The sequence below is a fragment of the Manis javanica genome, chromosome 2 (genome assembly GCF_040802235.1).
Source record: "Manis javanica isolate MJ-LG chromosome 2, MJ_LKY, whole genome shotgun sequence".
Lineage (NCBI taxonomy): Eukaryota > Metazoa > Chordata > Mammalia > Pholidota > Manidae > Manis > Manis javanica.
This window is the reverse complement of record NC_133157.1, coordinates 19,140,736-19,164,914: the sequence shown is the minus strand read 5'-3', so window position 1 is coordinate 19,164,914 and position 24,179 is coordinate 19,140,736. Positions and strand designations below refer to the sequence as shown.

Genomic DNA, 24,179 nt, shown 5'->3' with positions numbered 1-24,179 from the left:
TAAGTACTTAGAAAGCTTGATTACATAAATAAGGAGCCTGGGATAAATGCAGGTTTTGTTTTAGCAGTGACTCAATTCTTTGGACACTTGAAGGCCGAAAATTGCACAGAGGTCTGTCATCAGACGTTGTTTAGAACAATCTCTCCACTGGAGACCCCATTAGATTCTTCTTCAGTTTTGCTGAGAGCAAAGCATTGGAAATCACCTGATTCAAAAAAGGCTATAACTCGTTCCCAGGCATTCAGTTCACCCACTTTCCAAGTTCACTGCTACGTCGGATCCCCTCTTTGCTTGGATCCCCGAGGTGGTCAGCCCTCATGGAAGGCACTGTGGTGGAATTAGGGGCAAGTGGGAGAACCGCCTTGTTTGTGATGTGGGAGAGGGGTGGAGGTGAGGGGACAGGTGGGCAGGAGAGCCAGCTGAGGGGAGCTTCCCCACCACCGCCATGCTCTCTAACACATTGATTTCAGGAAATACACACTTGGAAGTTGATGACTGAGGAACTGAGTCTCTTAAAACTGCCTGTGTTCACATATCCCGAGGAGATTTGTACTCTTCTAGGAAGACCCTGGTGCAGAGGACATTCAGTCTGAGTCCAGCCCCAGAGGGCCTCAGGAAACCCACTTGTCCCCAGTGTATCTTCCCAGGCCCCCTGTCCCCCAGCAGGCCCTGGGCCCAGCTCCTGTTGCATCATAGGACCAAGAAGGCTGGGCGCTCCTCAGCATGTGATCTGTGAACAGCAGCCACTGAGACATTCTGAGCTAAACCCAGACTGCCCGTTGTAGGGAACCAACTCGCTGTCCCCTGCCTTGCATTTTACTTCTCATTCACCTGCTCTGGGTTTCTGCCTTGTTGTATTTTGAGTATCCTGAAAGGTATCTGAGCTTCTCTAGAGTATCTGGGTGCAAATGATAGAGCTGAAGCTTGCTACCCACGTTCCTTGGCCTCAGGAGACAGTCCCCTCTGCCTCAGTCTCCCTTACTTCTCCCATCCATGGCTTTGGGTACAAGACCTACCTGGTCTCAGCTGGCCTCCCTGGTCTGTCTTGTCCCTTTGCGGCGGGAGCTGAGCTAGGCTTTCTGGCAGGTGCTTATGGAAAATGCTGGACGGGCACAGCACCTGTGCATTCTTGTGTCACTAGTGCCATCAGGAGGGGGAGAGGTAAAGGCTTGGCCCCTGTGTGCTGGAGCTCTCTGCCAGCTGTCTCTGGCAACTGCTCCTGGGGTTCTTGACCTGAAACTCTGGGAGTCTTTTGGAGGTTCCCAACATAGTAAGGAGTTCTGCTGCCCTGAAGCATCAGGGGGAGCCCCATGACTGAAGGAAATTCACAGTTCCTTTGGCATCTGGAAGTGACCTGGCATGGTTACAGTAGGCTGGCTCTGGAGCCCTTAAAGCCAGCTCCAAGCCGAGTTCCTTGCCAGCTACACTGAGCAGCCCCAGCCCTGGACCACCTAGTCTCTAGAACTTTCAGCTCATCGCCAAATTGGGTTTTGAGTTGTCCCAATTATGTGAGGACTTCTGGGAAGACAGAGGACAGAAAGGAGACCCAGGTACTTGGTAAATGGTAGACATTAACAAGCCCCCTCTCTTGGTGCTTTCCCAGAGGCTGATTGCATGGTAGTTACATATATGGACTTGGTCTAGAGAGAACTGGAAAGCGTTTGCTTTCCTCATTTGAAAAATGGAGATAATGATCGTCTCTTATCTGCTGAGCTTGTGAAGATGCACTGAGCTGATGTATGAGGAGCCCCTCCTCCCCCACACTAGCTGTGCGAAATGGGCAAGTTGCACACCTGACCAACTTCTTCCTCACCTGGGGTCAGAGGCCAAGCCCTGCGGAGATGTTGGAGGTGCTCAGATATAATGAGCCACAGTGCCTTAGGAAGTGATGGTGACTAAAGATAAAAGGTAGTTGGGGGACCCAGCAGAGAGCAAGGCAAGTGAGTCAGGCATCAGAGATGGGGACTGTCTGAGCTGAGAGGCTCAGAAGACTCTCTAGTGCCCCAGTGCACCAAGCTAGGGTATGCAGTGGCCATGGGCTAGGGGGACACAAGGCCACAGCACCCATAGGACATATCTTCCCTTTAGGATCATTTTGCTGAAGGAATTTGGGGGAGAGATGTTATGTTACAACCATATTATGGAACATTTTATGTTACATCCATAGTATGAATCAGAGTACAGAGAATGCAGAACTTCAGGGGAATTTGGGCCTGTAGCTGCTGCTTTTTGCTATACCCCAACCTCCCAGGGGGATGCGTGGATGCCCCTTGGCCAGTACAAGTTCATTAGTGGAAAGGTAACAACATGATCTTGGTCACCCTTCTAAGCATGCAGATGGGGAAACTGAGGCCCTAAAAGCTCAGGTGACTGGCTAACCCAAGACTTGGATCCCTTCCTCACCTGGCCCCTTCCCCAACCTCCCAGGCATCCCCAACTTTAAGGGCTCTTTCTGATTTCTTACGTAATTCAGATGGAAAAGCGCCCGAAGGCAGCCCCCACGGTGGATCTGTGCGAAGCCGCTATTCAGGGACCTGGATTTTTGACCAAGCGTTGAGATATGCATCTGGTACGTGATGGATGAGGGGCAGGAGGACCTGATGGGGCCAGCATGAGGGTGGGGGCATAGCTGGATGTAGCCATCAGATACAGATCCCTGATGAGCAAAGCCACCTAGCATCTGCAGGGACGTGAAGAACCACCCCTTCCATCCCGGCACTGCCACAGCTCAGCAAATCTGAGCCTGCCTGTGTCTCTGGAAGACAGGGCTTCTGGAGGGGTGATAGAGCATGTGAAATCTGGAAGTTGGAACATCAGGGCCATTCCAGAAGCACTTACTGTGGACTGTGACTCAAACAAGCCAAGGGGATAAAGGAGTTGCGTAACCAAATATGTTGGGAGACCTTGGATTAAATAGTGAGCTGGATGTTACACAGGCCTGTTGGCTTGGCTCAGCCCCATGCATTGTGCCTACCCGAGACAGCTGTGCCTCCCTCTAGCTTGATCATGGGCTTCTTTCCTGGGATGCATTCAGAAAGTTGCTTCCAGAGAACTTTGGAAAGTGCTCATAGTAATGGCAGCTATCCTTTGTTGAGTGCCTGCTTTAGTTATGTGCTCGATAGCCACAGTATTATCACTGGGAACCACCCCTTGCCATGAGGTGGGCACTCTTTTACTGTGTCCATTTTACAGAGAGGAAGCCTGAAGTGTGGGCGTTTCTGTGACTTGTCCGGGGTCCCTGGCGGATACGTGGTGAGCTGGGAAGTGAACTCAGGTCCGGCTGACCCCACTGCGCTGTAGGGCTGCCACTCTGGTGCACTCTCCCAATGCCCCACCCCTCCCCCCTCTGCCCATCCAGCCCCTTCTGCAGACAGGGCCCCCAAAGCCTGGGGTCTCAGGGTGAGTGGGGGCAGGCAGGGCCTTGAAGTCAGGCGCCCTCTTGCTAACACACAGCGCTCTCGCCTGAGACTGTTCAGGGGAGGCCCTGAGGCTGGTGACAGTGCCTGCCATGACTCTGTATCTTTGAGAACTGTGAGCAAGGCTGCACGTGCCCTCAGCACTCTCTGTGGGGTGGAGGAGAATCCCATAGTGCCAGTAGGGACCCATCCTGCTTGTGAACAGTGTCAACTGGGCGACCCACCTGAACAGGGGACCTAATGCAACCTGCAATTGTACAGTTTAAGAAAAGACCTTAGGCCATCGAGTGCACTTGGGGAAACAGGCCCAGGTCTTGGGGCAGAGAGGGGCAGAGAGGGGCAGAGAGCCCTCATCTAGAAGTGGGTCAGGTCTGAACACTCTTCCCTTGCTCAGGCTGCAACCTCAGCCCTTTGCAGGGAGGCTCCACCCTCCCTGGGCCGCTGCCCCTCCATCCCCCCCTTTCCTTTCCCTCTGCCTGCTCACTCCCCTGACTTCAGCCGCTCGCTTCTGTGGCTATGGCAGGGTCCTGCACTGTGCCCACCAGATTGTGCCCTCCACTGCCAGGACACTTTTCACCCTGCCTGTTCCCTTGCCCGAAGGCCTGTCTGCTTTCCCTTCATACTGAAGGCAGCAATTGTCTTGCTCATGGTTGGGGCCTCAGTGCTGGGCACATTGAAGACATTCAGTAGGTTCTCGATTGGTTGAGGGGAATTGGCAAAAACTTACAGAGTGGGTGGAGGCACAGGAAGGGAGCCCAGGTCATTATTATCTGGTGACAGATGAGTTGAACAGCAGGACACCGTGAATTTATTGAGCCCCTTCTGTGTGCCCATCATGGGGCTAAAGACAGAAAAATATGCAATCTGATCTTTGCTCTCCAAGTGTTCATATTTTTCCCTGTGAGACAATCAAGGGTAAACATAGAAAATCACTGAATAACCGACCTCTAAAGTCCACGCCACGGTTAGGATGCCAGTGTCCCTGGGTGACCCACAGTGGTAAGGTGGTGCTGTTACTGTGTGCCAGCTGCCACGAGTGTTGTATCTCCTTAATCCTGACCTTGATCATGAGATATCTGGGTCATAGTCCTGTTTTACAGGTAAGGAGTCAGCCTGGGACTGGCACGGGATATGCCCGAGCTCAAACAGCAATGGGTGGCAGAGCTGAGCGGACAGTTGGACTCCAGGCCCAGTGCTCTCCTGACTTCATCCCATACCTCAAGTTGACACCCAGTAAATGGGCCTCTGCCCCCAGGCAAGACCAAGGGGGAAAAGAGATGGCGTTGCCCCCACCCACTGAGATCTGGGCTTGTGATAGGAACACTGCTCTTGCTCCAGTCTTGACCACGGTGCTCTGTGTTACCCAGTTTTTCCAATGAGGAAACGGAGGCCCAACCAGTAGATGGCAGAGATGAGACTCCATCCTGGGTGGCCAGGCATCATCCCCTGAGGACCCTTTTGAAAAAGGCAGATTCCTAGGCCCCCTGCTACAGCCATTATAGTGAGCTTGGCCTGGAGTGGGGCCACAGCTTCTGTATTTCTACAGGCTTCCCGGCCATTCTGGAAGGAAGTATGGGGCCCAGGTGGTGTCAGGCCATGTGAGGGATGGGGCCTCCACTCCTGGGGCCCCTGCCAGGCTGGGTCTCATGGACTCTGCTTGGCTGCCTGCCATGAGCCTTTGCCCCCTGCTCTGCGGGGGTGAGCTCTGCCTTTGACCTGTCTGAAGTGCCCACTGGGAACTCAGCCATTTCACTCTATCTGCTGCTGGGAGAGTGGCCCTGCAGAGGGCAGGGGTCAGGCATTTACACCATGTTGGGCTCTGCACACCTGATGGGACAAGACAGCTTTTCAGCAGACTAGACAGGTCCTCTCCTTGTCTGCCACATCTGTAGTAGGGCTGGGTACTTCCTATGAGGACTGTAGGACCCCCCCCACCACTGCCGCCATGAACATTTAGCTCCATTTTACAGATGAACTAACTAAGGCTTAGTGTGTCTAAGGAAATTACCAAGGTCACGGCACCAGTAAGTAGTGGAGTAGGGACAGGGACCCAGATGCATCTGATTTGAAGCCTATCCTGTTAACTTCTGTCCTATCCTGGTGACGAGAGGTAGCTAGGAGTGATTCTAGTGCATTTTACTGATTTCCTCACATGGATGCAATTTATTCCTCTTCCTGAAAGAGCACTTTATGTTCATCTCCTGTTTTCTCTGAAGGAGTTAAGTATGAGAGTTACCTAAAGTAGTTACCCTCTCCATCTTATGATTTGGAAAACAGGCCTAGCGCTGGGCAGTGACTTGCCCAAGTCACTCAGAGTTGAGACAGAAGCTGGGAATGAGACACAGGCCTCCTCATCTCCAGCTTAGCAGTGACTCCACAGGTCCTTGCCGCCTCTTTGCTTGCTGGGATCAAGACAGCCCACAGGGCGCTGCTGCTCCTGGATGCAGTTAGCAGTCCCCGGAGGCTCTCTATGGGTCCAGGCCTTGTGCGTGGTTACATGCATTGGGTGCTGGCTGACCCGTCGCTTCCTTTCCTGTTTTCCAGGGTCCTATGAGTGTGGAATCTGTGGCAAGAAGTACAAGTATTACAACTGTTTCCAGACCCATGTCCGGGCACACCGAGGTGAGTGGCGTGTGCCTGGGGCCCAGCAGAGAGGCCACACCTCCCCTTGTCTGTCTGTTTGTCTGCCTGCATCCCTCACAGGTGACACCAGGGGCCCTCAGAGCTCATCTTCTCCAGTCTCTTTCCTCTTCCTGCGGTAGGAGGGAGACCTGAGGAGAGGAGGAGCTCCTGAACTCTGGAGAGCACACGGGGTGGTGGTGGGAGGCGGCAGGCCGTGCCACCTGGCGTCTGCCACCAGTGCCCCTGCCTGCCCCACCTGCTTCCTACCAGGATGCCTCTGCGCTGCTCAGTGTAAGCGGGCCCTGCAGGGAGAGTGCTCCTGTGTCGGCTCGTGCTCCTCCTGACAGCCCCGGGGAATGCGGGTGGCAGCTGTCTCCGTTCTGAAGATGAGGACTCCTGCCACTGAATGGACAGGAGGGATGGCGTCTGGGCATCCCTCAGCCTGGCAGGGAGGAAGGGCACTGGGTCAGAGCCCAGCCAACAGCAGGGTGCAGGAGGCTGGACTGTGAGGCTGTTCCTGCATCGTGCGTGGGAAAGAGCGCATCCCTGGGCACTTCTTTGTCACCTGGATTGTCCTTGTCACTGCCTCCTCTGGCTTCTCTCTTTTGGCACCAGCCCTACTGTTGGTCCAGTCTGCTCACCTCTGCGCTCTCTCTTTCACAGACACTGAAGCCACCTCAGGGGAGGGAGCCTCCCAAGGCAGTGAGTATTTTCCCCTTGCTCTTCTCCCTCCCCAGACTGCCCCAAGTGTCCCCTGGGAGACATGATGCTGTGGTCCAGGTTTTGGGGCCAGAGGGGTCCTTGTGAAATCATAACACAGGACCTCACATCAGCCTTTCCCAAAGTGTGTTCCGTGGCATATTCATCCTGCAGAAGCTCTGTCAGTAAAAGGTTCTCTGATCAAACAACCCTGGGGAAATCTTGCGTTCTGCTGTTCCTTTGCTGCAGACTTCTCAGGCCCCACCATTGCAGACACATGCCTCCAAGAGGGGTCCTGTATATGCAGAGTTTACTTTTGTTCTTTTGACTGCCCCTCATGGGTCTGGGGCCCATAGCTCATGTTTGGGAAATGTTACGTCAGAGAGTTATCTCACGAACACCCACAGGTGCTCATCTCTGGGGTGTGCATGGCCTTGACCTCTGGAGGCAGTGTTCTGCTTTGCTGCCCACAGGCCCTGCTTGCTCTCCCTCTACCCCTAAACCTACGGGCCTGGTAAGCAGGCAGCCACATGGGGAGGGCTGGGGAGGGCCGTCTCCCCACCCAGTGACCCTGAGCTCCCAGGTATATCCCCAGCAGAAATGTGCACATACGTCCACCAAAAGTGAGCTCAGCTGTTCTTAGCAGCACTGTTTTGAAACAGCGCCAAACTGGAAACCACCTGAGAGCCCAGTGCTAGGTGAATGGTAAACAAGTCGTCGTGTGTTCACCCCGAGGACTGCAGCACAGCAATGAGAAAGAAGGACTTAAAGCAACACACGGCAACATGGAGTAGCCACAAACAGAACTTTAGTTCAAGAAGCCGTGTGTGAAAGAGGTCTTCCTCTGAGATCTGTGCTGAGAAAGTACCAAAGCTGATTCACACTGGGGGAACTAATTCACACTGGAAGAAGTCAGAATCGTGGTTAACCTTTAACCTTTGGGAAGGGGCTTCTGGGTGCTGGTTACGCAGATGTTTTCAGCTTGTGAAAAGTGAACGAGCTGAACCACTTAGGATTTGTACACTTTTCTCTGTCAGGGGTCAGCAAAATCTTTTGTAGTGGACCAGACAGTAAATATTTTTGCCTTTGCAGGCCACATGTCTCTGTCACAAGTGCTTACTTCTGCCACACAGCACAAGACAGCCAGAGTTGATATGGAAATGAATTTTTTTACCATATTAGACAGTGGGTGGGCCGTCGGTTGTCAACCCCTGTTCTACAAGGTATACCACCATAAAAAGTTTCCTAAAATAATAAATAAATATGACCCCAAAGCAGAACAGAACAAAGCAGTTTGAGGGAGGTACTGGGGCCTAAAAAGGGCCTTGATTACACTGGGTCCTGACAGCATTTCTTTGGAGGCACTTTCCCATCTGTTTGCTCTTTGGATTCTTACACCACATGAGAGGCAGGCAAGCCTGAGGCTACTCCCCCAATTTCTGGAGGCTCAGGTTGGCCAGACACCTGCCAGAGGACCCCGGGCTAGGAGCAGGTGAAGGTGACCCTCCTCCTGGAGCACTACCCCCAGCCCCCCAGCCCCCGCCTCAGCCTGGCCTCTGGCTCCTTCTCTCCCATGTCCCATGGTCAGCCACACATTTAAAGAACTTCCCTATTTATCTTTCCTTCCTCAGCTCTTCAGGGCCCTGGCCTCTCTGCAGCCCCTCAATGGTCTGTTGTGTTCTGTCTGGCTTCCCTGGTTCCCAGAGGCTCACTGTTGGTGAGGACTCTGTAGCCGGGGTATTTTTAGTCTTTCCGTCACCTTCGCCTCCTCCGTGTATGGCCAGTGTGCTTTGTTTTATTCTCACTCCCTCACCCCTGCCCTGACCCAAGCCGGCAGTGCCTGCTCAGAAAGCCTGGTGTCCTCACACCCCAGACAGCATCCTATGAGAGCCTGGCTGTGGAGACCTGGAGCCAAAAGGATTGTGTTGGAAATGTCGAGTCTGGCCCATACCCATTCTGCGTATGAGGATAGTGAGGCCCAGAGGGAAGTCATACTTCTCATTGCTAGTAGAGGTGGACATGGAAACCAGGTCCCATGCTTTGCAGTCCAGAGATCTTTGATTTGTTCATTAGAAAAAGTGTAGTCATTCATAGAGGCATATACCCACTTACCCGTCTCTTAACTAAGAAAATGACAGATTAACCCCACATTCAGTTCTGCTGCTGCACAACATTGATTCCCTTTGCAAAACAATATGAGGTAACATTTACCAAGCATTTACTGCATAGTAGGCATTGTGCTCGTTAATTCTTTATTACAATTCTGGGAGGTGAAGAAACTATCATTCTCGTTTTACTGGGAAATGAGAAAACTGAGGTGCACAGGTCAGGAAGCATGTCTGATGTTAGTCACACTTGTAAGTGATGGGTTGGATTTGAGCTCCAGCAGCCTGACTCCAGAACTTGTCTTCCAGAATGGATTCCCAGTGGCATTCCTGGGACACTGAGCTCTCCTGGAACATGGTTTCATTAACAAATAAATAATTTAACCTTCCTTTGGGGATAACTCTTCAGTCCTAATCCATTCCTGTCTTAGGGCGGGCCCAGAAATGTTGTCCCTGTCCATGTTGGAGTAGTGATGTGGGTTTGACAGAGCTGGGTGGGGGTGCTTCTTAGTGGCAGAAAGCTGGGGGTTCCCCTTTAATTTGAGGTGGTAGACGTGGCCCAGCTGGTAGGAGAGGTCATATAGGCAGAGACAAAACCAGTGGGGCAAACAGCTATGGAGGGACCAGTACTGGCCATTATGGGAAAGGAATTTTCAGAGGTGGGGCTCCATCCGGAACCAGCAGACCCCAGGTTGCCTTGACTTCTCCACCTCTGTCTGGGTGTGCAGCACCCAGAGTGAATTATGGTCCAGAGAGGCCATGATGGGGGAGGTTGTTGTCTAAGGTGGATTGCTGGCCACAGCAGAGGATTAAAGCCTGAGCCAGGCTTGGAATCCTGGCACTGCCAGCCTGGGACAGGCCCTGGAAATCTGCTCAACCACTGTCCTCCCCTTCCTTCAGTCAAGGAAGAGTGGGGAAGCCAAGTCCCGAGGTGGGGTCAGTGCTTGCTGGCAGTCTGGGTGAGACAGAGCAGGACCACACCCTGGCTGGTTCAGGGGTGGGCGTGGAAGTGGTAAGGCCCAGCAGGATGGTGGCATGCCTACACCCGGCCTGGTCCCCACATGCTCAGAATGTCTGTGTGTGCTGAGGATGTGTGCACCTCACGCAGGGATCAGTCTCTGGCCCTGGCATCTACAAGGCCCTTCCAGAGACTGCAGTGTGGTGGAAGAGGTGAGGGCAGAGACAGGGAGGTGGCTGATGTCATCTGTGTCCTGAAGTTCAGCTAAGCAGGAGCCAGAACCTTCCCACAGAATTGCCAGGCTTTGTAACCTTGGGATGGAGCAATCTCATCAGATCCTGTACTCAGTCCTGAGGGGCAGAAGATAGACCAAAAGCTTATACCCCAGCCCTGGAGTGAAGGGTAGCATATATGGACAGAAAAGGGCCATGTGCCCTGACTCAGCCGTGCTTGGAGTTACGTGAATGTATGAATCCTGGCTATTCCCCACTCCACTACGCCATTTGGGGCAAGCTACCTGACCTCACTGTATTGGGCATCCTCAGGAAGGTGGGGTAATGGGCCATCCCTAGATCAGCCCAAGGAATGTACACGTGAGGTCCATGCTAGTGAAGCGAGGGCATTGTCCAGAGTAAGTCTAGCCTCAGACTTTGTCTAGATCTAGGAATCATCCAGTGTCAGGCCATGTATTTGTTATCTATTTTTGTGTAATGCATCTCCAAACTTAACGACTTAAAGCGACAAACATTGATCATCTCATGATTTCTGTGGTCAAAATCTGGGTGAGGCTTCATTGGGTCCTCTGGCTCTGGGTCTCTCATGAGGCTGCAGTCAAGGTCTCAGCCAGCACTGTGGTCTCATCTCAAGGCTCAGCCGGGAAAGGAGCTGCCTCCAAGCTCACTCACGTGGTTGCTAGCAGGATCGATCCTTCCCAAGCTGTTGGACTGTGGGCCTAAATTCCCCCCTGGCTGTTCACCACAGGCTGGCACAGGGGTCTCTCTCTGGGGCAGCTTACGACAGGAGACTAGTGAGAACAAGATGGTGTGAGCAAGACAAAATGCACAGTCATTTGTAACCTAGTCTCAGAAGTGACATCCCATCACCTTACTGCATTCTCTGCATAGAAACAAGTTACTCTCCAGCCCAGACTCAATGGGAAGGGCTTGCACAGGGGCCAGGGTCATGAGGAACCATGTCTGAAGCTGCCTGCCACAGGCCCTCCCAGCTGTGGAGCCAGAGGCAGGTCCCATCTGATCCTCAGCTCCCTCGTGTGTTCAATGAGTGACTACTTCCTCCCTCGGCCGAAAGGACTAATGGGGGAAGTACAGGGGAAGTACCTGGCCTGGCACCTTTCATGTGTAGCACCCAGGAAGTGGTGGCTGCAGTGACTTACTGTCATGTAACCTCGTGAAGGGAATGGGGGTGGCCAGTTATGAACCAGGCCCTTAGGAGCTCTGCTCACCCAGCGGGGGTTGGAGGTGGGTTTGAAAGTCACTTCAGAGCTCCCCAGTCTCCTTGTGTAGAGGACCCCTAACGCCCCAGGCACTGATTCTCCATGGGTTTTCCAATTGGGGCCACCTAGTCCCATCTTTAGCTCCTGGAGCCGATGAGCTGGCCCAGAAACCCCCCCGAGTGACAGAAGCCCTGGTAACCACGTATGTCCTTCCATTCCCCATAGACAACTTCAGGTACACATGTGACATCTGTGGGAAGAAGTACAAATACTACAGTTGTTTCCAAGAGCACCGAGACCTGCACGCAGTGGATGGTGAGCCAAGCCTCTCACTCCTGGGGAGCAGAGTTGCATAAAGAGACACCCATTTGGAGCTGCTTATCGGACCCCTGGCCCTCCCCTGTCTCCTTCTACCCAGAGAAGGTCAGGTAGCAGCCAGACCATGAGGGGAATGGCAAACCCCTGAGGATTCTGGAAAGGACAAGGTCCCCATCATACTCCATATTTACTTCAGATTACAGCAACCCCAGTGAAACCACTGGTTTTCTAGGTCAACATCAGTCAAATATTGGCAATTTTGTATTCACATGCTGTAGTGAAATTAAACCAATTTTTAAAAATGAGTGATGGTATTTAAGCATCTGAGATTATAGAGTTAGAAATTAGAACAATAAATTCAGGTAATTTATTTTTAGAATCTTAAGAATCCTAGAAATAGGGTCTTGGGCCTAGAGAGGATTCTGGGAGCTCCCTCTGTAGCCACACACCCACAGCCTGGCTCAAGCTGTGACAGTCAGGCCCCACCACCCACTGCCACTGGCTCTTCTTTCCTCTCACCTCCTCTTTTCTCTCCTCTCCATCTCTTCCTCTTTTCTTCTGCCCTGGCCCCTTGAGTGGTTGCTGGTGATCCAGAAACAGGCCAGATGGAAAGTGTCTGCCCGCTCCTGGGGTGGGTAGGAGCTCACGGGGAGGACGAGGAATGGAGGCACAGGCTGCATCCTGTTGGGGGTGTGCTCTTCTGTGGCCCTTGGTTTCCTGGGGTGTCCATGCTGGCCAGGGCAGCTCTTCTGGGCCACAGAGGCACACTTGCTGGGCAGAGCTGGGAGCATGGGGCAGAGGCAGCTGTGTGTAGGCACTAACAGGGCTCCTGTGGCTTCTTTCCTTCTGCGGCCGCCGCCTCCCGCCCGGGCACAGTCTTTAGTGTGGAAGGGGCCCCCGAAAATCGGGCAGGTAAGTCCTCAGTGGCTGCCCACCTCCCCTGTCCCCAGCTGGGCTCCCAGACCTGGTCACCAGGGTGCTAAGGGCCTTGTGTTTTCCCGCAGACCCCTTCGACCAGGGTGTTGTGGCCACGGACGAGGTGAAGGAGGAGCCCCCGGAACCATTCCAGAAAATCGGGCCAAGTATGCAGGGCTCTCTCTGGGGCTGGGTGGGGGCTGGCTGAGGGCAGGAGGATGAGTCCCACTGCTGGAAGGGGGTGGCATCACTCATCCTGCAGCAATGGTGCTGGCCATTGGCCTCCTTCTACCTCACTTTGTCCACCTTTCAAATGGGCCAGTCAGTCTCAGGACTTCCGCTTTTGAGGAGCAGCAGGACAGCACAGGGCCAAGGTCAGACCAGTGAAGGTAGCATGTGCTTAGTGCCCTGGCAGTCTGTTAGCCATCCTGAGCCTCGGCTCCTCACCTGTCGATGAGAATGACATTTCCCCAAAGGTTTGTTGGGGGATTAAATGCAATCATGGCTGTAGACCATCTATTAGCACAGTGCCTGGTACATAGAAAATAACTGATGATTATCTAAGGGGTTTATGAGCAAATGAAGCTGTCCAGGGGAGCCACATGCAGACACTGTCCTTGTCCCAGTGAACCCTGAGGGCAGGAGCCATGCACATGACCTGCCTGTTTTCGGCACATTACCTGCATTGAACATCGTGGGGACACAGCAGCGAGCAAAACATGTGGTCCTGTCCTCAGGTAGTTCGCGCAGGGAGGGGGTCATAAGTCAGTAAGCAGATATTACCACATAGCCAGAAGCACAGGGAGCTGTGGGGGCCGAGGAGGCCCCTGACCATCCTTGGGAATCCAGGAGGCTTCCAAGTGGGAACTGAGGGTGGACATGAGCCCCTGTATCAAATGTGAAACCAGGAGGACAACACTTGTTCTGGGAATGGAAAGGCAAAGAAATGCTGAACTTGGGTCATTGAGAGCCTTGAATACCAGAAGAAGGCATTTGGACTCCATCCTGAGGCAGAGCTTCCCAAGTCAGGAAGCGACTTACCCAGATTTGCAGCCCCAGAGTAACCCTGCCCTTCCAGCTGTAGCATCGTGATTATAAAAATAGGCTTTGGATTCAGACAGGCCAGGTTTGAATGCTGCCATCACCAGTTTACTAGCCCCTTACCCCGTCTAAGTGCCCTTTGATTCATTTGTAACTTGGGCACAAGACCTCCTCTCCTATAGGGCTTTTGGATGGTGCATGAATAAAGTGTGTAGCTCATCAGGCGGCTCGTATTTAGGCCATAACAAAAGACTGATGTTGTTGAGAGGTAGTCAAGAGCGAGAGCTTTAGGGCCATCACAAATACAAATCCCAGCTCTACACTTAGTACCTGTGTGACACGCTGCAAATTTTATAATCTCTCTAATGCAGTTTCCTTAACTCCAGAATGGGGTGATGACAGTAACCTTCACCTCTCTGGATTGTCATGGAGATTAGATGAGATTCTGTTTCTAAAACAATACCATAGTCCTTGACACATACAAGGGATGCATTAAATAAGTGGTGCTATTAATTATCCAGGAAGGTGCTGAACAAGAGGAAACTTGCTCTGTATTATAGGTAAATTAAGTCTGACAGCCAACCAACTAGGACCTGGGAGGAATTACCACAAATTTTAAGGAGTATGGAATTGCATTGAGAAAACCGAACTAGGTTTTGACACCCTGCCATGTTTGCTGGACGTTATGGAACTAAGATTGCTAAAATAATGTGGCCGCATTCTGTTGCCACTCAGGAACTGCCTGGTAAGATAAGAGTGCTGCTTCTTGGGCTTCTGCCACTTCTTATAAGCAGGCCAGTGCCACAGACCCCTAAGAGTGACAAGACATAGAATAAGGGGATTCAGTAGAGGCATGATGCACTGCAAGGTGACTAGTCGCTACATGTAGAGCTCTGTAGGTCAGGGGAAGAGGAAGAACCCTGGTAGCAGTGACGCTGGGAAGGAGGCCTTGCACATCTGCATCAGCTGAGAAAATTAGTGAAGCAAGTACTTACAAAGGAGAAAGCTGGAGCCATGCAGAGCAGAGGAAGCCTACAATCCTATAGAAGGACAGATTTGCCTAAGGGGTCTTGAGTGTCAGCTGGCTCTCCAGGCGCAGATCTGAGAGTTACTGACATGCTAATGGTCTACCATGATAATGCACGCCTTGAAGACAATTCACCTATGTCTGTTGAAGCAGAGGATGTCTGAATTCATTTGTAGGCTATTTGGTTTTTAAAAATGGCTAAGGAAAAATAACTTGAAAACACAGTAAAAAAAAACAGAACAAATCATATAACTATGATAATTCCACAAAACGACAAAAAAAAAGAATTTAGGAAACTCAGAAAGAGCATACCTCTAAAAATGGTCTACTGCCAAATCCAGAAAAAGATTGTTTGACAGCCACAACGGGTATAAGCAAATATAACCTATCTTAGTCTGCTTGGGTTGTCATAATAAAACTAGCATAGACTGAGTGGCTTAAATAATAGACATTTATTTTCTCACAGTTCTGGAGGCTGACCATCCAAGATCAGGGTGCCAGCATAGTTAGGTTCTGGTGAGAACCCTTTTCCTGGTTCATAGACATCTACTGTCTGTCTGCCTGTGTCGTCACATGGTGGGGACGGAGAGAGCAAGAGGTAGCTCCCTGCTATGTCTTACTATAAGGGCACTAACTCCATCATGAGGGCCCCACCTTCATGACCTCATCTAAACCTAGTTATGTCCCACAGCCCCATCTCCATACCATCACATTGGGAGGGAAGGCATTGACATCTGAATTTGAGGGGGACACAGTTCAGCCCATAGCATGACCTCTGTGAAAAAGGAGCATAAAGTTGTATGGTGAAAAGGCAGAGAGAGGAATGAGATGAGGGATTACATAGAGGCAGAAAATATATGAACAGAATTAAAGCCTACATGGTAGATAGTAAAGAACAGAGTTGCAGAAATGGAATTAATCATGAAAAGGACAAACCTGAACAGAGATGAAGATAAGAGGAAAACATGATGACAATGGAGAATGGGGAACCAGTTCCAGGTAATTGGTGATGGTGTACCAGTGGGACAGAAGCAATACTTCAAAAATATAATAGAAGGAAAATGTGTTCAGCCAAAGGCAGACCTGTGTATGTAGATGTAAGAGCTCATCATGTGTCAGGCGGTGTCAGTATAACGAGACCCATAACTATATAGATCTTGGTGATTTTTTTTTAACTATAAATATAAAGGAAAAAATATGCAGGCATCTGGAAATAAAATAGCAAATTAACAAATGAATCCAAGGTGAACTTGCCTGAGATTTCTCTACAATGCTAAATGACAAAAAGATAATGGAGTAAGTTTTGAAGGGAAATGGTTGTAATCTAAGAATTTTATATTTAGACAAATTGTAATTTCTGAGTAAAGAAAAAAAATGAGGGCTCTAAAACATTATTTCTTCTATGTACCCACTTCAAAAAATTATTTGAAGATATACTCCAGTGAACTAAGTAAGTGGTAGAGCACATTTAAGGACTCAATTATGAGGAATTAATTCCTAGCAAGAGAGGACTTAGGAATACTAAAACCAGGTGAGCTAGAAGTTTAAAATTGTAAAATCTGTGGAGAATATAGCAGATGATTCTGTAACATCTTCCTATGTTTGCAAATAGTAACCGCACTAGTGGGGGGGTAAGGATTTAATAATATGTGTAACTGTTGAACCACTGTGTTATATATTTGAAACCAATGTAAGACTGTATATCAATGATAGTTCAATTTTTAAAAAAATAGCACAAATCTGATTATAAAATTGAATGCAAAAGAAAGATTATTCTAAAATATTAAAGAATTTTTAGAACACAGGAAGGAAGGAATAGGTAAAGGGGTACAGTGAAGGAGGTTCAGCTGGTCCTGCTCATAGGTGGTCGCAAAGTAGCAGCATCAGATCTCCAGGAAGTTTATTAGAAATGCCACATACCAGACACCTGTAGAATTAGATCTCTGGGGTGGGGCCCAGCAATCTGTATTATAACAGTCTTTCTAGATGATTAATATACATTGAGAAGCACTGAATTAAACTACCTTTCTCATGGTAATAGACTTGAAAGTACTATTTCTTGACTGTAGCAATTAGGTAAATATATACTATCAAAAACAAAGAATATTGGAAAATACTGGAATACTGGAGAAAAATGGAAAGGCAAAGAAAATATTTAAAACAAGTAAAATCAAGTAAGTTCCAGTACTAAAAGCAAATGGTATAATCTTCTTTATTAATAGAAAAGATTCTCGGGTTAATTTAAAATAATGGTTAATTGAACACATACCTGGTTAATTTCTTACCTTTTACTCTTTCACAGAGAACTCTCTCCTGCTTCCTTAACTAAATTGAATTCCCTATTAGGATTTTCATCTCTCTATAAATGTCTCCTTTAAGAGTACCCATTGTGGTTGCAGTTTTAAGTTTGTTTGTGTGATTATTTGATTTTTCTGTCTCCTTTTCCCAGCTGTAAGTTCCCTGAAGGTGGAAGGAAACATGAGGGTTTTTGTTCAGTATTTTGTGCCAGCATTTAGCATAGTATCCATTTAATGAAATTATAAGACAGTTCAGAGAGATGGCTTTAGGCACATGCAAACAAATAGAAAGGAGGATCTTACAAAGTAATTATCACAAAGTAAGAATATTGATGTCAGATGAATTAATTAAACAATATAATGAATGTTAGACCAGTGGTTCTTAAACTTTGCTGTGCATCAGAATTTTCTTAAGGGGTCTGTTAAAATAAAGATTGTTGGGTCCCATCCCTAGAGTTTTTCTTTCACTATGTCATGGCTGAATCCTGATAATTTGCATTTCTAACACATTCCCAGATGATCTAATGCTGCTGTCCCAGAGACCACACTTTGAGAAGCCCTATGTTAGAAAATAGTGCAACACTAATAAAGGGTATAGCTCAGAGTGAAGATTTTGGTCTCGTGCCTTATAAGCATCAAAGCAATATTGTATCCAAATATACAAAATAAATTTAGAAATACAATGAAATGGAAAGATTTAGTGCAACGTTTAGGCTTTAACACAGCAAGTAGACAAACAGGATTATATAGTTTGAATAATATAATTAATACAGGTGCTCTAAGAATTTTGAAGCCTACAAAGAGCCAGTAATATATCTTTTCCAGAGTTAGTGAATTAGTTCTAAAAATTATTTAACTATAAAAATTTTAAAGCTTCTATATTGAGAAAAACCATAAACAATACAAAACAAATTGAGAACTATACTCATAGCACATAAAACCAAATATTGATGTTCTTAATCTACAGAGTTCTTAGTGATTTTAAAAAGGTAAATGTACCTATGGAAACATTAGCTGTAAACACAAATAGAAAAGCCACAAAAGAAAAATTACAGTTAACTAAACATGAAAAGTAGTCAATTTCCATACAATTCAAATAAATGGAAAATAAAACTAGCAGTGCAGTATAGTTCCTCCTAGAAGGCACAGTTTAAGATGATAATACTTAATGCTGGCTGCAGTATATGGAAATAGTCATTTTCACATATTTCTGATTGGGGTAATAATTGGTCCAACCTTTTGATATGTAGTTGGTTCTGTGGTTACCAAAAGCTTTGAAAATGCATGCCCTTAATTTATCCCAAGGAAATAATGTGCAAAGATATGTGCAGTAATCTTTATTTTACAGTGATGTTACAAAAATATTGACCAACTGTGCAGAAAGGTTTACAAGGATGTGAATCCACAGCATTTGTTTATTAGTGAAAAAATTTTGAAACAATCTAAATGTCCCTTGGTGTAGGAGACTGGCTCAGCAAATTCCCAAGTCCAGTGGGAGCCATGCAGCCAATAAATGCAGTAGTGATCAATGTTTATTGATTGAGCAAGATGTCCACAAAGTATTATCAATTGAATACACCAGGTTACCAAGAGGATATAGATCAGGACTGGGCAATTCAATGCCCACCGGAGCCAGACAGATGATGTCAAGTGAAAGAAGAACTCTAGATGAATTGGGAGTGAGGGGTGGGTTGCGGTCTGGGGCAGACGGTGAGGTTGTACACTGCACCCCAAGGGGTAGCTGCCACTTTGGGGATTACAGATGACTGAAATTTCTCTTATTTAAAAAATTTTATATTTGTATTTATCAGTATTTTATAATTTTCCCCCAGTGAACAATATTACATCAGAAATTTTTAAGAAGAAAGAAGTTAGGCAGTGCCAAAAGAGAGGTAAAGATAAAGTCTGGTGGGACCTGAGAGGAAGAAGTGACCCCTTCTGCTGGGGGTGGGGGTGCTTGGGGCAGGGAAGATCCTGGAGATGAAGGGACCCAAGTGTGGTGATTGCAGAGGGCAGGGCTTATAAAGGGACCAAGAGAAAGTTTGGCACTGGAGGTCACCTCAGGTCCCCATGTATTTCCTGAGCACCAGGCCTGGGGGTGGAGTGACGAAGAACAGCGTGTGCCAGGTACTGTTCTAAACACTTGACATAAATTTAATCCTCACAGCAATCCTATAAGGTGGTCCTATTCTTACCCCCATTTTACAGATAGGGAAACTGAGGCACAGAGGGGTTAAGAGATTTGCCCATGGTCACTTACCTAAAAATGTACAAGCTGGGATTTGAACCCAGGCAGTCTGACTCAAGTGGGCTTCTGATTCTAGATGGTCCCAGAATGAAGAGGGCTTTGGGGGGAGGGAGCACACTGCTGCTCCTGGATGGGAGCCAGGAGCCTGTTCCCACACTTTCCTCTCCTTTTTGGACAGAAACCGGCAATTATACCTGTGAATTCTGTGGAAAACAGTACAAGTACTACACGCCCTACCAGGAGCACGTGGCCTTACATGCCCCCATCAGTGAGTATCTTCTCTGATTGGGGGTTTGGGGGCTTTGGGAGAGGGATGGGCCACCATAGGCCAATGTTCTGGAACTTTGCCAGGGGAGGGTGAAAGCAAAGGTGAACTTGGCCTAGGACAGTTTCTCCGTATCCAGGTCTCACCTGGGGCAACATATGCAGTAGCTGTAATAGCTGGAAAAGTCCCGCCCTTAAGCCAGGAAAGCCTGAGTGCCCTCGGTGGACTCCGATGTAGGCATCGCTCATCCAAGTCTTTCAGTGGCCCTGTCCTCACCTCCTGTAAGCCCCTCCAAATCCTGTGGTTCCTGAATCCCCAACCCTAAGCCGGTGCTGAGTGCTGCAGCTTCAGGTTGAACCAGGGCAGGGCCTGACCTAGGCTAGGGGATGGCCGTCTAGATGAGACAGTACCTCTCTGCCCTTTGCAGCACTTAAAAGCCCTGGGTGTTAATCCAAGTGAGTCACAGGCTTGTGTATGACCTCGGGCGGGCCCTATCCTATGTCTGGCCCCTAATTTCTACTTCCACCCTGGGCTGGAAAGGAGAAGAGTTCTAAGGGTTCTTTCACAGGGACTTCCTGGCCTTCCATTCTCTTGATACTGTGTATTTCCCAACTCTCCTTCTGGATATTGGAGGGGGCTCCATCCTTAGATCCCCAAGCGTATGTGCTAGGATGGCATGAGAGATTTAGACTGGATCCAACAGAGGACTGATTCTCTAAGGCTGAAACAGCCTTTCCAGTGGCCTTTGGACCTAGAGATCTGTATGCCCATGGGTTCTGTGTGGAGTTAGGGGCTGGACTTGATGGTTTATCAGGTGTCACTCAGGACCAGGGCTTAAGGACCCTGGGTGTGGTGAGAATATCTAGAAGGACCCAGGCTGACTGGAAGAAATTCTTACAAATGGAGTATTCTTTTTTTGTCTGGCTGCTTTCACTCAGCAAAATATCTTTAAGACTCATACATGTTGTTGTATATATCAGTTGAATTTTTTTACTGCTGAGCAATATTCAATTGTATGAAAATATCACAGTTTGTTTAGCCATTTCCTTGTTCATTTGATTTGTTTCCAGTTTCAGGCTATTATGAATAAAGCTGCTATGAAAATGCTTGTACAAAGCTTTTTGTGAGCATATATGTTCATTTCTCTTGGATAAATACCAAGGACTAGAATTGCTCATAGGGGAGAGTGTGTTTAACTATTTAGCAACTTAACAAGCCTCTTTCCAAAATGGCTGTGGCATTGTACAGTCCCAACAGCCACATACGGGAGCTCCACTTGTTCCACATTCTTGCCAACATTTGGTGGCCATGGGCTGTTTAATTCTACTATTCTAGTGAGTGTGTAGTGATGTTTCACTGTGGTATTAATTTGCATTTTCCTGATGACCAATGATGTTAAGCACTTTTTCATGCATTTATTAGCCATTTATCTATGTTACTTTGGAAATTATCTATTTAAATCTTTTGCCCATTTTTTTGCTTGGGGTGTGTATCTTTTTATTACTAAGTTGTAAGAGTTCTTCATATATTCTAAATCTAGGTCTTTTATTGGATGTATATATAGGGAATATTTTCTTATAGTCTCCAGCATTCCTGCTGACTTTCACACAATATCTTTTGATAAGCCATTGTTTTTTCATTTTGATAAAGTCTATTTTATCTTTTCTCTGCTATGGTTGGTGCTTTGTGGGTCCTACCACAAATATCCTTGCCACCTCAATGTTGTGAGGATATTTTCCTTTATTGCCTTTTGTAAGCTTTTGTATTTAGGTCTCTGATCTTTTCAAGCTCTAACTTTTGTGAATGACATGAGAGGTAGGAATTGAGATTTATTTTGTTCCATAAGGACATCTGGTTTTTCCAACACCATTTGTTGAAAAGATTATCCTTTCCCCATTAAACTGCCTTTGGACCTTTATTGAAAATCATTTGTACATATAATTAAGCTGTGAGTTTATTTCTGTTTCACTGATCTATTTGTTTGTGTTTATGCCAACATGGTCTTATTTACTGGAGTCATAGTGAGTTTTAAATCAGCTAGTTTTTCAACTTTGCCCTTTTTCAAGAATATTTGTCAATTCTACAACTTTCCTTTTCCATATAATTGTTGGTCCTCTTGCCAATGTCTACAAAATAATCCAAATGGGATTTCATTTAGGATTACCCTAAATCAGTAGAAAAACTGGGGGAGAATAATGTCATAATAATATTGGGTCTTCCAATCCATGAACATGGTAAAGCTTTCCAAGTATTTAAGTCTTGTAATTTCTCTCAGCACTTTGTGCCTTCAGAGTATCAGTCTTGCACATATTTCATGAAAGTATACGTATTTTATTTTTTTATTCTACTTTAATTTTTAGTTTTCTAGTCATTTGTTGCTATTACATATAAACATATTAATTTTTGTATATTAAATTTGTATCCTGCAACTTTGCTCAATTCACTTATTCTAATAGGTTTTTTAAATAGATTTCTTAGGATTTTCCTGTATATACTGATATCATCTAATAAAGACAGCTTCTTTATTTCCAATTTGCGTTCTTTTTTTTTTTTTCTTTCCTCACTACACTGATTAGGACCCTCCAGTACAATGTTGTATAGAAGATTTAATTGAGCAGATCTCACTTCATTGTACCCAATCATACAGTTCAGATTTTCATCATTAAGGATCATCCTTTTCATCACTAAGTATTGCATCAGCTGAAGTAGGTTTTTGTAGCTGCCCTTTTTATCAGTTGAGAAAATTACCTTCAGTTCCTGAAATTTTTTATCATAAATTGTTATGTGTTTTTTTCCTATTTATTGAGGTGATTCTATGATTCTTTTATTCTGGTAATGTGGTACATACATGGATTGATTTTTTTGTCTTTGTTATTTTTTTAAAAATAAGTCACCATGTCTATGCTTTACTAAAGTAAATGAAGACTACTGGAAGAGCCAACCATGAAATGAACTGAAGAAGGTTGCAAGGTTGAGATGTTTCTTCTTTGCCGAAAGAATGCCCTTTTTCTTTGAAGCTTCTTTTCTTGGAAAGGCATCTAAATGACTTTAAGATCCAGGGTAGTTTGCAGAGTTATTTGCTTTTAAGAACATATTTTCTGCTCACTTTTACCTAAAATGCCCCAGGATTTAATATCACTCCCAGTGGGACCCCCTCCAAGGGCAGGGAAATGCAGTCCTAAGATTAGCAGAGTGCCCCATATTCAATCAGTGGTTTGTTAATGATGGTCATAATCAGGAAAATAAATATTTCTGGTGAAATTTTCAAAATACCTTTATTGAGGTATATTGTCATACAACACAGTGCCTGTATTTAAAGTGTATAGTTTGATAAGTTTTGACCTATGTATACTCCCATGAAACTATCAGTGCATTCAAAGTAATGAACACATCCATCACCCTCAAAAGTTTTCTCATGCCCTTTTAGGATCCCCTACCACTTCCCCATCCCCGGGCGAGTACTAATCTGCTTCCTGTTACTATAGATTAGTTTGCATTTTCTAGAATGCTGCATATATTCAATCTTACCATATATACTCTTTTTTTGTGTGTATGGAGGAGTTGGCGGGGCGGGGGGGGTTTCTGGTTTCTTTCACTCATTGTAATTGTTTTAAGATCCATCCATGTTTGCATGTATTAGTAGTTCATACCTTTTAATTGATTATAAGTACTAGTCCATTGTCTAGATATAGCTACCACAGTTACTTTTATTCACTTATAGTCAGATAGTTGGGTTGTCCCCAGTTTGGAGCTAATGCACGTAAAGCTGCTGTGAACATTTGTGTACACATCTTTGTATGAACAAATGCTTTCATTTCTCTTGGTAAGTACCTAGGAGTGGTATGGTTGGAGTGTATAGTAGGTATATATTTAACTTTTAAAGAACAACCAAACTTTTCCAAAGTGGGCATGCCATTTTACATTCAAACCAGCAGTGTACTTTTCTTTTCTTGTGATGTCCTTGTCTAAGTTGGTATCAGAGTATGCTGGCCTTATAGAACAAGTTGCAAAGAGTATTCCCCCAGTATAGTGTCAGTTAGGTTAAGTTGGTTAGTAATGTCCAAATCTCTGTGCCTTTTCAGTTTCTTTTTTTTTAATTTGCTTGTTCTATCAACTACTGAGAGAGGTGTTGAAATCCACAACTGTAGTTGTGGATATGTTCTCTCCCACTTGAGTCCTGTCAATTTTTTATTAATGTATTTAAAAATTTTGTTTTTAAGTGCACACTCTTAGGATCATTATGTTTTAATAAACTGACCCTTTTAAAATTTGTAGTACCCTTGTTTATCTCCATTAATAACCTGTCCTGAAATCCACTTTATCTGTTATGAATATATTCAGTCACTACAGCTTTCTCAGGATTAGTGTTTGCGTGGTATATGTCTTTCCATCCTTTTTTAAAAATCTATCATGTCTTTATATTTGAGATGTGTACATATAGTTGGCTATTAACTCCTTTATCCAGTCTGGCAGTCCCTGTCTTTTAAACAAAGTGTTCAATCCATTTACATATAATATAACTTACTGATATGGTTGGATTTAAGTTTACCATCTGGTATTTTTTTCTATTTGTCCCATCTCTTCTTGTTCATTTTTTTTATGGCCTTCATCAATATTAAGAACTTTTTAAATTTCCCCTGTTAGCTTTCTAGCTATGCCTCTTTTTCTGTAATGGTTACTCCATGGTTTATTATATAAATCTTTAATGCATTACAATCAACCATGAATTTATATCATAACACATCACACATAATGTAAGAACAGTATACTGACATTTACTGCCCTCCTGTCCTCTGTGCTTTACTTACTATACAC

The 24,179-nt window shown here is 46.5% G+C and overlaps 1 protein-coding gene across 8 annotated transcripts in view; it reads left to right on the top strand.

Moving 5' to 3' along the window:
* The window catches only part of ZNF618 (zinc finger protein 618), a 115,483-nt gene that overhangs the window by 60,539 nt on the left and 30,765 nt on the right, over positions 1–24,179 (top strand). For 6 of the 8 annotated variants that reach the window (XM_073225773.1, XM_073225770.1, XM_073225783.1 and 3 more), the window contains 8 exons: positions 2,474–2,569; positions 5,961–6,038; positions 6,702–6,740; positions 11,479–11,568; positions 12,448–12,483; positions 12,576–12,653; positions 18,684–18,743; positions 19,278–19,367. In XM_073225773.1, the coding sequence (XP_073081874.1) occupies positions 2,474–2,569; positions 5,961–6,038; positions 6,702–6,740; positions 11,479–11,568; positions 12,448–12,483; positions 12,576–12,653; positions 18,684–18,743; positions 19,278–19,367 (567 nt within the window). The remainder of the gene's footprint in view (positions 1–2,473; positions 2,570–5,960; positions 6,039–6,701; positions 6,741–11,478; positions 11,569–12,447; positions 12,484–12,575; positions 12,654–18,683; positions 18,744–19,277; positions 19,368–24,179) is intronic. The other 2 variants (XM_073225776.1, XM_073225796.1) reach the window with 2 other exon arrangements.